At 37.0% G+C, this 13642-nt stretch overlaps 1 protein-coding gene across 1 annotated transcript; it reads right to left on the bottom strand.

The window, feature by feature from the left end:
* Positions 1 to 1112: 1112 nt before the first annotated feature.
* LOC117637848 lies at positions 1113 to 4262 on the bottom strand. Its single transcript, XM_034372890.1, has 2 exons — positions 3693 to 4262; positions 1113 to 2838 (listed from the first exon to the last, which is right to left on the bottom strand). Exons 1-2 carry the CDS (start codon positions 3771 to 3773, stop codon positions 1741 to 1743), a joined length of 1179 nt encoding a protein of 392 aa, XP_034228781.1. The 5' UTR covers positions 3774 to 4262; the 3' UTR covers positions 1113 to 1740.
* Positions 4263 to 13642: the final 9380 nt, after the last annotated feature.

Here is a 13642-nt window from a genome sequence, read left to right as displayed (position 1 = left end):
CCATGGCAGTACTGAAGGCCGTCGTGATTACCCCAAACGCTGCGCTCAAATCTCATTTCCTGCACTCTCATTGTTGCAGGGACATGCACCTCATGGAAAATAGTCTCACATTCAACATTCTCCATTGCATTGTTGAACACAGCACCTTGTGGAAACTGTGAGGCATTGGTGACGCCTATGAGAGGCATTAACTTTTTGGCACCAGAGGCATGGTTATAGGAGCCACTGCCACACCATCCATTTTGGTTCATGTTTTGGGCATGCCAGCTGCCATCATGCAACTGCAGAGCTTGGGTTCCATCAAACATCAAATTGTGCTTCAACAGCTGAGAGTTGAGGCATGAAGAAGGCACAATCTGAACACCTGAAAAGGCTGAAATATGGTTGTTGCGATAGTCATCTTTTGAGTGCCAAGCTGCCTCCTGGAGCATCGAATAGCTCTGTTGCTGAGCCTCCTGGCGCATGCCATAGCTCTGCTGCTGGAACCCGGAGGCACGACGCATTTTCTTTGATTGGAGTGTCTTATTATGTCTGTAATATTTCGATCTGGGTTGTCTCTGATCATGTTGGAGGTGCCATTTATAGGCTTGGTTTGAATGTAATGCAAGTTGTGACCAGATAAACGCATTTCAATCCGCATATTTTGAAAGAATAGCATCATCTAAGAAATGCTATGGAAATGGATGTGATTCCCATTTTACCTGAGGATCTTATCATTCATCAATGAGGAAGGAAACAGGGTAAATTATCAATGTTTTGGAAGTGTGATTCTATGAATGTTGATTAACACACAGTTGAGTCAATTGGTCAACGACAGACCGTGGGGCCAATACACCACAGCGACAGATAAGCAGTGCATTTTCCAACTACAAGAGTTAAAGGAACGAAAGTATTTTATGAATGATCCTCCACACCTTCACATTCGTCTGTCCAATATATATTTTTTTTAAAATTAATTCTGCACAAGACATATTACATGTATAATTGTTCATTTTATTGTTCCTCAGTGAAACCATCTCCATTACTTCCCAACAAACTCAGATCCTGACAACTTCAACCAACGCGACAGATGCAAGCTATGAAAAGGAAACTTGACAAGAAAAACGTAAAACTTGCAGGGCAGTGCAGATCATTGATATACTCGATACATAAAGGGAGAAAAAAGAAAGTTCCAACGAATATCTTCAACCAAAAGGAACATGACAGGAGTAAAGAACATGCACAAGGGCACAAACTGCCCTATCGAGTGTGCCTTTTGATCAATAAAAGATCTAAAAGCAATTCAGATGTCACAAATAAAGTCAGTTCACTGCATAAACGAATAAAATGTCTCATAAACAAAATTTCCCAACAAGGGGAATTCAGGACCGTTGTACTATCTTTCCAGTATATCTGGGGAATCACGCAGTACACCAGAGCTAAGAAAACACAAGCACCTTGTGACAACTGTCCCCAGCATAGCAGGCTCCCTCAGTAGATAGACATGCTCCGCCTTACACTAAAAGCCCAACTCCAGTGAAAGTTATGTACAAAACATTACCCTAATAAGTACCCAAAAGTCTGTCCAGCCCCCCAACATTTTCAAAGAATGATGTAAAGTTACCCAAGCATGAGGCACGGCTATGTCAGCGACACACCACAGTCATCGATTGATTGTTCGGTTGAACCCTTAGGAGTCACAGAAGCTGCATGACCAACTATCTTTACAGAAACCGTCATCAAACCTTGCCGGAATAAAGCTCAGCCACTCTCTCTTTGGCAATTACCAGGCAAGAGAAATTTATACCTCTCCGCATCCTCGAACAGATGGGATGGAAGATGAACAGCTGAGAAGGAATGAGGAACAGGTCCCATTTTCCCGATGATTTCCTTGAAGGTGTACTCTTCAGGAAGCATATCAAATAAATCAGACCCCTTGCAGATTACTTTCTGAACTCTTTTTGGGTTTAGATAGTTAGAAAACCTGACTCTGTCATAATGGCTGTATGCTTTCATCTTAAATATGAACTCACGGATATACCGAAAACAAAAGCTACAATGCCACCCTGCATCAGCCAAGATGTCATCTGTCTGCCGATAGTGTGCATACGTCGTCTTCCCTTCCCGGTACCTGTGGACTGAAGCTCTCCAACTGTTATTGTCCACAAGAAACTCAAAGGAATAAAGATAGTTCTTCAGCCGAAGATGTAGGATTTCAGGAACCTCATCACACCACCTCAGGAGATTGATAGTGTGTCTGCTTGGGATCTCATCAACATCAGACATTATCAACAAGTCGTCGTCAGTAATACCAGCTATTTTGAGAAGATTGTCAAGTGTTACTCGCTGATATGCCTCCTCAACAAATGGGTTTTCCCCTCTCTTGAATCTTCCTCCAGTAGTGCCGTAAGTTAACCGAGGCTCCACAAATTTGAACTGATCACGATAACGGGAAAAGAACAGAGGCTTTTGCAATCCAGTAAATGTTGAATTTGACTCGAGGAGAACAAACTGCGTTACATAGGGATACAATTCTTTCCACCTTATGGTAAGGATGTCCATCTCATTACTGAACAACACAGCATCAAAAACACGCCTAGGGTACTCACGGATGCCCCAACCATGAAGTCTGCAGAGGTTCTCCATGGACACATTCTCATGGTAATAGTGTGGGATATCATGGAAAGGTTTGGGTGGCGATTCCCATAGTGGCCGCAAGAAGTATGAGATCTTCTGTCCGTGCACATAAATGCCAAAGAAGCATGTTGGAATAAGTGTAAAAAGAATGATGAGAACTTTCAAGTCAAATCCACGTAGAATGCAGCGAACTCTTGACATACTCAACATTCTGCCTGATTCCTGCACAATAGTAAAGGGCATATCTGTCAGACACAAGACAAGCTGAAATCCACCAATCAAGAAATTCCAAGAACATTCAATGATTCCGATATAGATTCAGTGCATGATCATTTCACCAGGCAAACATTCTACCATAGGGGATAATCCTTTACATAATTCATAGATGGCAGACACATGAATGCTACAATATCTGTTTAGTTGGCAGAAACAATTGTCAATTCTAAACCAAAAGTCACAAAATCTAGAGAAAATAAAAGTTTATAACCAGTGGCAGTTTCTATTTCCTTTGGGTTCTTTCAGCACCCAACTAATCTTTGGGCCAACACTTCCACAGGTGTCTGAACCGTATCAGATACATAAAACTCATGCAAGTTTCAGTAGAAAAGTGCAATGGATCAGAAAACCAAAGAGAAGAAAGGCGAAGAACAACATATATAAAATGAGCCCTCTTGTTATGCCAAATTTCATATCGCCAACAAAACAAAGGCAGGAAAGCCCATCTGATCTGGTTGCCATACTTAGACTGAACTGACCAGCATCACAGAAACATAGCTCTTAAAAAGCACACAGATTAAACCTGGTCGCTAAGAAAACTCAGGGAAATAAGTGAAAAAGTTAAACTCAAATGCCCAAAAAAATTGCTTTGAAAATAGCGCAGCAAAAGTTAATAGTTTTTAACGCAAATTTCCGGATATACAATTTTCATAAATCCCATTGCTGCTACATTATCTAAGCGAAAATACAGAACCCAGAAAACAAAAACCATTAAACCCACCAACCAGATACAAAGAAGAAAAGTACCACACTTTAAATTGAAAGGAAAATTTAAAAAAAAAAATAGAAAAGTAAAGTACCTGGCCGCAAACATTGCCGCAAATATCATCGGTCTTCTTAGAGCAGTAATGGCCTCCTCCTTCACCCATCATCCACCACATTTTGTCTCTTCCTCTCAATAACTCCACCACCCACCAGAGTAAAGGACAGAGCAGATCGATCAACCTCGGAAAATTTACCAAAACAAAACCAGAACCCGATTTCAAAATCGGAAACTTTCCCAGATTTACTTCCCCGATCTCCTTGCCCCAAGCAGAAATGGAGAAAATTGGCCCCTTTGGTTAAGCAGGTAAGATGAAGCTCAAGCCGTCTCTCTCTGTCTCACAGAAGCATACAGATCAGAGATGCCTAAGAATTTCCAAAATAGTGAGGGGAAAATATCAACTTTAGAGTCTGAGGGAAAAGAATAATAAGAAAAAAGAAAAGGGGAAAGAGAACGTTGAGAAAGCAAAGCTGAAACAATAAGTAGAAGGAAAGGGTGTGTGGGCTGTGGCCTCTCTGGTATTGGGTGGCAGTTGTCCTCACAACGCAACACTGCACCTACACGAAATGAAGCCGTTTCACTTGTCGTCTACCCCACCTCCCCTTCCTTCCCCTTCTTTCTTTGTTTTCTATTTTCCATTAACGATTGATTATTATTAAATTTTAACCTAGTTTTTCTCTTTCTTTTTTACCAAAATGCCCTTAAGATCGTTTTTCTTATTTATTTATTTTTGATAAAGGATAAGATATTTATAAGATAATTTTACAAGAGTCCAATACACTCACAATAAAAACTACACGACGACGAAGGGGTTAACCACAACTAGGTATCAAACTTATCATAAATATCTAAAGTTCCTTGATGTTTTGAGGAACCTAGATACCCTCAAATTCAAAACAAATATCCACAATAAAACTGCACTACTGCAAAAAGGTTAGCCACAATTAAGTATCAAAATCATCACAAATATATAGCGTTATTATCATCCATGTGAGTTGGAAGTCTATGAAAAAATAATTAAAACCGAATCAATTTTTCTTTCTAATTTTTATTTTGTGAGCATTTGATTACGGATTTTAACGTGAGTTAAAACTCATATAAATTTTTATTCCCCATATATTAATAAAATATAGAGAAAGTTAGGAATAGAATCATTCTTGGAACTGTTCAATACTCATCCGTAATAAGTAAACATATTATAAGAGAAAACAAATACCACTAGATCAAAGACTAGTTGGATATTGAGATCGTTTCTTTAGTTAGAAGAAAATCAGGAGGGTGTTTTATGTCATTTTGGGTGGTGGAACATGGGGAAGGAAACGGCATTGGCTGGGTCTTGGGTGGGGGAGGTCGGTTTTGGGGGCCCACGCGTCCTGTGACTGGCTCAATCAAGGGCCGATAACGCCATGACGATGTGTAGTCTCCTGCTTGATTTTGCTGATAATTGGTGCATCGCTATTTGCAGCTACGTCTTTCTCCTCTCTTGGGCTTTCCTGGACACGTGTCCCGCTGTCCTTGGCTTTCATATCTTGTTGAGTGCCGTATATTTCTAGGTGGCAAAGGTTTTTTTGTGCCCCTTGGAGACTTGCGCTTGGATTTCTCATTACTTTTTGTATTTCTTATTTAGTACCCATTGGCTTGATTATATTTTTTAAATAGGTTTAATAACACTCTTAACTCTAATTTCTGTCCAAGCAAGTGAAAGAAAATGAATAAAGCCAAGGTGGTATTTGAGAGAAAAAAAAAAAAAAATTTGTGTCTTCGATGTGACCGTCACATGATAATACTAATTCACTAATGTCATAATATATACATTCATTATTATTGTATTTTAGAATGTTAATAATACGTGAATTAATAACATCACATTAGCACACACATATAGAACTCATATTTGATGAAAATTGTGGGTCCTACCATGAGGCTTCCCTTTCTTGTAATTAGGGGGAAGGGGGATTAAGATGGTGGGTGGTGCCAATGCTGCCGCTGCTGTTGTTGTTGAGAAGTAAAATACGATACCCCATTTTTATGCCAGAGCAGCACATGGCTTATAATCATTGTACATTCGTTGTGTTACTATAAAAAAATATTTGATCAACTAATGAATTATTTCCTAAATTAGTTTATTATTCTAACTAATTGCGTTTGATTATATCATTTCACTCTTCCTTCGACCGAAATTCAGAAGTTGACCAAAAACAAAAGCCTTTCCTTCTCTGACTAGTTCAATTTCAATCACATTTAATAAAGCGCAAGTCGTTGCCAAACTATTCATCTTCTGTTTTATTTTCCTTATTTTTGTATGTTTATTTTCATTTAGGGGGTTTTTTTTAATTTAATGTTTTAGCTTTTTTGAAAGTTTTAAACATAAGATGAAAATGCACCTCTTTTATGTTTCTATCGGTAATTTTTTGTGTTTATTTATAAGGGGATTCGAATTCTCGATTCCTTGCAATATTAGAAAAATAAGAAAGTAAATACAACTAGACTAAGAGCTAATTAGTTTTAACTTGTTAGAAATGTAGTTTATTTGCATTAAAGTACACTCGGCATATGCCATGTATAAAACTTCCCCCCAAAAAAGTGAAGGATATGAAACATGACTATGCCACATATTAAATTTCCAACAATGATTTTAACAAACGTAATGATTTATCATATCCATTCTCACGACTCTAATTCGTACAATAGATGTTCCTTTTGTTTAAGAACTCTCTTTATTCCATAATACCATTAGTTAAGATGAACAATTGAACCGTCTATTTCAAGTCTTTATCCTGAAAGTTCAAATAAGAGTTTAGAAGTTGGAAGAATTCCTAAATGACACCATCTAAAAAATATCTGCGAGTCAATTTGGTACAATACTATGCGTTCTGTCTAATCAAATTCCAAAGGAATACGCAAAAACAAAGAGTAGCTATAGTAGATCTGGTCACATAAATGGTCCTATTTCTTTCCAACTTTCTCATGCAATTTCCTTCCCATTTCCTTTCTCTCTCTACTTTAGACTTTTAGACTTTTAGACTTTCATAATCAAAATGTGCCATATGTGGCCATGAGGCAGCTGACACACGTCGCCACGTATCAACTTATTACTAATATTAATCGTTTTTAATTAAGTGAAAGTAACATTTTATCTTATAAAAATGAACGTTAGCAAAATTAATAGCGATGCCAATTCTGTCATTTTGAGTGCGTCGACTTGACCCAAACGTTCAATTAAACCATAGAGTACGGAGTGTTAAGTGTTTGGAGCGACGACTCACGACTTTCGTCAACCAGACTCCTTTCTTCTTTCTTTCCTTTTTTTATGGCCTTTTGCACGTCTCCTCTTATGAAAAAATTTCTGTTTTTTATGATCTGTTTTTATTGAAAACAGCGATAATATATTAGATTCACATCTAATACATAGATGATATAACTCAAATCTAGAACTTTACGTGAGGAGTAATTACTTCAAACAACTACACATGTGAGTACTTTGCAAAATTTCTGAAATTTAATAATTACCTATTGCGAGCTAAATTTTGTTTTCTTATTTTTTGGTGAGTCAACCCACATTTCCTTTTTCTTGGTTCGTTTTGGACGGGCTACAGTTAAGCTAAGTTTGGTTGACGAGAAACACAGAGAAAAGGAAACCATATTCGTGTGTGAATAACTTTCATGTGGTTTGTTGATTTGGAATATATATAAAAATTGTTAATTTGGGTTTCCCTTAATAGAAAGTTGGTCTAAAGGTCTCTAATCAAAATTAAGGAGAAACAATACAAGAGAATTAATGGACACAAAGATACCCAACAGCTGCTTTGCTTGGCTTTCCAGTAACATCGCATGTGCTTTATATTTTTTTTAAAATTTGATTCATATTATTCCTGCGTCTTATCTTTATTAGGAAGGTAATAATAATAAAAGAAAAGGCTACAACTAAAAAGTAATTTAATTAGATGCCCAGCAAGGCAGTATCTTTGCATGCTGATGGGGTACTTAATGATTGATAATTCGATGTAAACCTTCCATTGGAAATATCAAGTGCCTTCTTTTTCTAGCTCATGCCACAAAGAAAGCACCTCCAAGAATCAAGAATCAAGAATCGAGTACCTGACACCTGTCGCATTTGAGAATAACAAGAAGTGGAAAATAATAGTGTGCTTTTCTCTATCCAATCTGTATCCTGTATTTAATCGTAGGGTTTTCTTCTTTTCTTTCCTCTTTTTAAATAACAAATTCATTTAGATGCATGGTTTGTTATTTTAACAAATTCATTTAGTGTGCTTTTCCTCTCTAAGGGATTGATCTTTTTGTCACATCGTGTTATGATATAAAAAAGTATTTGATTGAAACGATAAATTGAATGTATAATACAATCACGTAACGGGAGAGATAGAAATAAAAAATGCATACACCCGGAACATGAAGGGGTTTCCTCCGGCTTTACACATTTAAAAGTCAAACAATAAGGCCTCCCATTAACGTTTTGGTATTTATCATATACTAGATAGTGTAAGGACCCCTCTCCATTTGAAAAACACATAACGACAACGTCATCTTTGAATCCTGTGCAGAGCTCCATACCCAAGAAGTCAGGTCTCCACGTTGTTAAGGTCATGGCCTTTTCCCTTGGAACCATTCTTTTTGTCTGTTTGCCCTAGTGGGCATCGGTCCAATAATCAGTCAAGTCTCATGACACAATTACTTTTAAAAGCTAAGCCTAACATGAAAATCAATCAACCAAGCCCATAACCTTTCAAGCTAGATATGAACAAGAGTAACCCAATTATCTCAAAACATACCAACAAAAAACGAAGCCCAATAAGATTTGGTTCCATGAGACTCAAGAGTTCAAGACAGCAGGTAAAACCGCTGGCCCAGGTCCCATGTTACACAGTTGGAGGATGTTGTCACACACACACGCGTGGCAGTCCTAGACAAGGGGGATAAGTACGTGCAAGGTCGCACGTGTGCAAATCGAACTGATTTGGTGTGAGGGTTTGTCAATGTTCCCTTACCAACTGGCCGCCTGGTTCCTTAAAAGCCAATGGTGGTAATATTGAGAGAGAGAGAGAGAGAGAGAGAGACAGCCTTCACATGTTTGTATGGTGTTTGATGTGTAAATAGTGCGCATCGATCTTAGTTGGTTCTGTCATTCTCAGTCTTGTCCGTATTTGTGCAAAAATGCATGCTGAATGGGGCTTTCTGTGTTGTATGTCCATTCATCTGGGGCATTAGGGTTTTCTCTACTGTAAAATGGAGCCCAATTCTGGTTATTGCTTTTCACACAGTCTCTTCTTCTTCTTGTAGTCTTGTGTTGTGTAGTATCAAGATTCAATAAATATTATTAAAGTTTTGCATCTAGCTTCTGATTCAACCAAAATCATGGATGTTTGATCTAGACTAGACAAACTGTTTTTTTTAGTAATCAAAGAGGGCTGACATTCTTTTTAACCAAGTGAAGCCAATGAAATTGAAGATGGGGGCAAAAACCGTCCTAACAAATCGGCCACACCGAACCAATTCGAGCATAATTGAATCAAACCGGCTAAACTTTACTTGATTATGACCTGTTTTGTTCGATTATGCTACTAGTTTGAGACTAAATTTAATTAATTTGTGCTGCTATCTCTTTGTATAATTTGTTACGCTTTTATGCGCAAATTCACGCCATTCTGATAGGTGGGAAAAAACCCGTCTTAACTATTCGGCAAACCAGATCAATTTGATCTTCATAAACCAGATCGAACTATATTAATCTTCGACTTTGTACCATATGGGAGTGTGGAGGCACAGTACTTTACACTTATTACATACACCTGCCCGTACACAAATGGTGGTCCAATAGAATTGATCAAGCGGTGACCTAATCACTACTCCGTATGCAATTTTGGCCACAAGGTCCACTCTCAATAATGAGATTGGAGAAGTTGCTCAAAAGCCTAAACCTTAAATCAAAGAAAGAAAGGAAGAATACTCATACCAGCAACAGGTTGCCATCCCCTCAACTCCAATTTAAACATTAATTCCAAACCCTTCTTTTCTCTCTTCCTTTTTTACTCGAAGTTGACCAAAGACTTGCTATTTGGTGTTCATTGCTTTGCTATGCCATGGTCATGGATGGGGCCTCAATCATTACAATTATCTTTTTCTGTGTGTAGGTTTGTGCCTCTGCTCTCGAATATTATTGTTATATGCCAACTTTATGTTTTAAAAACAGTCTTTTTCAAAACCAAATACGCCCTCAGATTTCTGCCAACTTCAAAACTCTGAGTTTTTATTTTGGCTATTTCTTCTTCAGCTTTCCACATTTTATTAATGGAGATGTTATTGTTTCCCATGAATGATGCAATAATTGAAAGCTTTCTACTGGAAAGACTGATGGAATGACACGTATGCTTGATCTCATCATCAAGATCAAGTTTATCTTAACCGACCCCGAAATGTTCAGATTATGCTAATCCAATACCTTTAATAAAGTTGATATTAATCCTTACCAAGTTGGACTCTCTTTTCCCTCCTTTCAGCCACTGGGTGGAACACACTGCTAAAAGATATGTAAAATTAGGGTTGTGGAATCCAATTTGAGCTTAAAATCTATGCTCATATTCATTGCTCTCTTTTTTCAATTTGTTTTTTCTCGTACGACTTCTCTTTTAACTTATAATTTGACCAAACATGTCATATAATGTACAGTCTAGTCGACAGAAGGAAATAGTTCTATCGCAAAAGTTAACGGTGCTGTAGTGTGAGATTTTATCTCAATTGTGTTGCACATTTTCGACGTGGACTTGACTTCATCCATGATTTGTTACGAACAATGCAGCCTCAACAAAAGTAGTCTTCAAGCCGAAAGTGATGTCAAAATTGTGTGCAACACATCACACAACACTGTCTTTTTGTACCTTTCTCTATTAGAGCCCTGCTAATTTACCTACGTAATTAAGGACGACGGAATGTTGGGCCAAACAAATGGGCAAAAGTAGATTGAGGTATGACCAGAGATTAGAGCAATGATAATGCACCTACGAGGCAAAAAGATTTTATACTAAACAAAACATCAACATTTCTCCAGTGTGTCTGAAAAAGGAAGATACATGATTTCAAGGAGACAGACCTGAACGGCATCAGGACAAAAATGGGTAAGACAAATCCACCAGGATTTTTCAGTGACCTTATATAAACTATAAACAATGAAAAAGAAATTTCGTTGTTAGTTTTCATTCACATTCTTTTTAACTTTCTTTGTTTTGAAATTTGACAGGTGTGAAAATCCTATTTGTTTCGATGAGTTCTTTTTCACTTTAAAAGAATCAAGATTTTCTCTAAAAGTTGCCGTTATTATATTATGTTGTGATTATTTCATTTGTTGAATTAAGCATCTCATATTAATTTAAATCTCGCTAACATCTTTGATCAATTTCTCTTTTAAGAGTTTTCGTCATTGTTTCATTTAGCTTCCCGGTTGTACATTACAGTAATTGGGTCATTTCCAATTGATTAGGTTATCAAGGAACCTAAACAAGTAGGTTGCTGCTTTACTAATCTGCTTTAGTGATTAGAATTTTGTCGATCTATGAATGGCTTAGTGCAAACAACTCCTAAATCTTTGTACCCCTATATACAACAAAAGAAATTATTAGTCAAACGAAAAGACATTTATTCGATCTAAGTAACAACTATGCGAAAAAGTAAATTTATTTATTTATTTTTAATTGGGTCTTTTGAGTGTGAAATTGTAAAAATGGGATCGATGATGATGATGCATATCTTTCATGTCAAATAGCAAAGCCTTGAGAAAAAGCATGCTTATGTCTTATGATTTTGGATTAGTACTAATTATTCATGCATATAAACAGAAGCTTTTGTTCTTGTTTTTATTTTCTGCGTGGTCAATAAAATGCTAAAGCTAAAAACACCATTTGTCATGTCACACTCATCCTGCCCATACATGCTTTGCACGCGAATCTTTGACAAATGGAGGAGGGTGGGTATCTTAGGGAAGCGAGATGTCCCTCATCATTTACCAACTACAACTGTGATTTTCAAGCTTTTAAGCTCTTGATTTTGACTAATCCCCCTCTCATTTCCACCATTACTTGTCTCTAAAGGCTAATTAAACCACCTAATAATGCTGAAAATCACACACCAAACTCTAAGTATATATGCATGGTGATGGTATTTGGATACTTGCATTTCATGCATGTAATAATAAAATAGCCCTAATTTATCATGCATTTTACCCTTTTAGACCTTCTCTATCTTCTCACATTGACCCTCCATTTACTTTGATGATGATCTTGTAGATCCTCTGACAGATAGTTCAAAGCAAACCATGATTAGTTTTGGCCTTGTAGAACAATGTGCCAATTGACATTTGTAATGCAACAAAGACAAAATGTTTAACAAAGCACTTTATATTATTCTTAGGCCCTACCCTTCAGTTTCTAATTATAACCCATGACAAAGCATTGGAGAATTAAGGGAACACTATAACCCATGAAAATTCTCCTCGTTTTCTTTGAGTTCCTCAGTACATCTCTTGGTCCACTTCAATTTTTTTATTTTTTTTTGGGGGCATAAACTCTAGATCTTAAGAAGGAAAAACACATTCATAAAATGGGATAATACTTTTTTCTATTTCCTGTTAATAACACAATGATATGTGAGATAACTTTTTCACGTATTATAAGAGTATTATAAGTCGAAATTAATATTATTCCTGTTGCAAGTAAGTTTTTCTCCTTTGACCCCAAAAATCAGTGACGACAGGCCATAAGTACCAATGTTGATTTGAAATTTTGTGCTTGCTGTTTTCCTCTTTCACGTCTCATTATTGAGCCAGAACAGCAGTCTTAGATTAGTGATACAGAATCTACTGGTACGAAAACTCATATAATTGCAGGCTGCAGCTGCTTACTGGCACAGCCATGCATGTGGGATCCCTCAAATGCTAACTGTTTCATTTTGGAATTTAGTTTTTTATTTTTATTTTTGGGTTTCTTTGATGTGAGAGTCTCTGACATTATTAGTTACCTAAAAGAATTCCAACTTGGGGAAGAATTAATGAACGTGATATTACAGACAAACTGCAAATCAACTGTCATATATATATATATATATATATATAAACAAAAATAATTAATCTCAAGCTCAAAAACAGAAAAAGGATGATCGATTAAATATATATGCAAGAGACAGAATCATCACGCAAATCATGTACATGAATTAATACCCTGAGAGAAACAAATAAACAAATAATTTTGAATTAGGCCACACTCCTATATATGCTAGCTGGAGAACTGCTAGGCTTACCAAAATAACCATGCATGCCCTACAGTGCGGGCTATAACAAATGACATACAGTTTGACAAGATGACATACTGATTATAACCAGTCAAGCAGGGCCACAGCTGCACTTGATATATACACATTAACTGATCTCAGCCTACCAATCCAATCGGTGTAAAGCCTTGAGATCTCTGGAAGGAAATGGCGATGAGGTACGAAATCCTTGTTTGTTAGGCCAAGTAAAGATAAAAAAGGTCACGTAGCTTTGTGTAATCACTGTCTGTCACTCAAATTCATCTTTTTTTGGGGCTTCAAGTTTTGTACGTATGCAACTGAGCCAGATATGATTCTAGTGCCACAATCTTGTTGTGTTCGAGACCCTATGAATTGTATCATTCACATTTACAGCAAGGACCAGTCTCTCCCCCACCCCCCCAAGTGCACTGACCAGAGTCTCTTTCAGCTTTTTCCAATGTGGGATTGTGGTGCCCCTTCTCATCAGTTCTCACTTTGATTACATGATTTTTATGCATACAATTTGTGGGGTCCTTGTGTTTCTTGTCAATCCTAGCTTAGATAAAGTCATAGATATAGCCTCACCGTTCCCTACGCGTGGGAAATGCATATCCAAGTATATAATATCACTATATTATCTTATTAAATGTAATTCAGATTGACAATATAAACATTTCTCAAATAAAACTATTT

The sequence above is a fragment of the Prunus dulcis genome, chromosome 1, assembly GCF_902201215.1.
Source record: "Prunus dulcis chromosome 1, ALMONDv2, whole genome shotgun sequence".
NCBI classification, from domain to species: domain Eukaryota; kingdom Viridiplantae; phylum Streptophyta; class Magnoliopsida; order Rosales; family Rosaceae; genus Prunus; species Prunus dulcis.
Note: the sequence above shows the minus strand (reverse complement) of the source record. Positions and strands in the feature narration are given on the sequence as shown.

Bases quoted from the DNA above. Each gene is read 5' to 3' on its own strand.
- LOC117637848 (XM_034372890.1), bottom strand. From the start codon at position 3,773: ATGTGGTGGATGATGGGTGAAGGAGGAGGCCATTACTGCTCTAAGAAG. The intron at 2,839-3,692 runs GTACTTTACTTT...ACTATTGTGCAG, and splicing joins GCGGCAATGTTTGCGGCCAG to GAATCAGGCAGAATGTTGAG.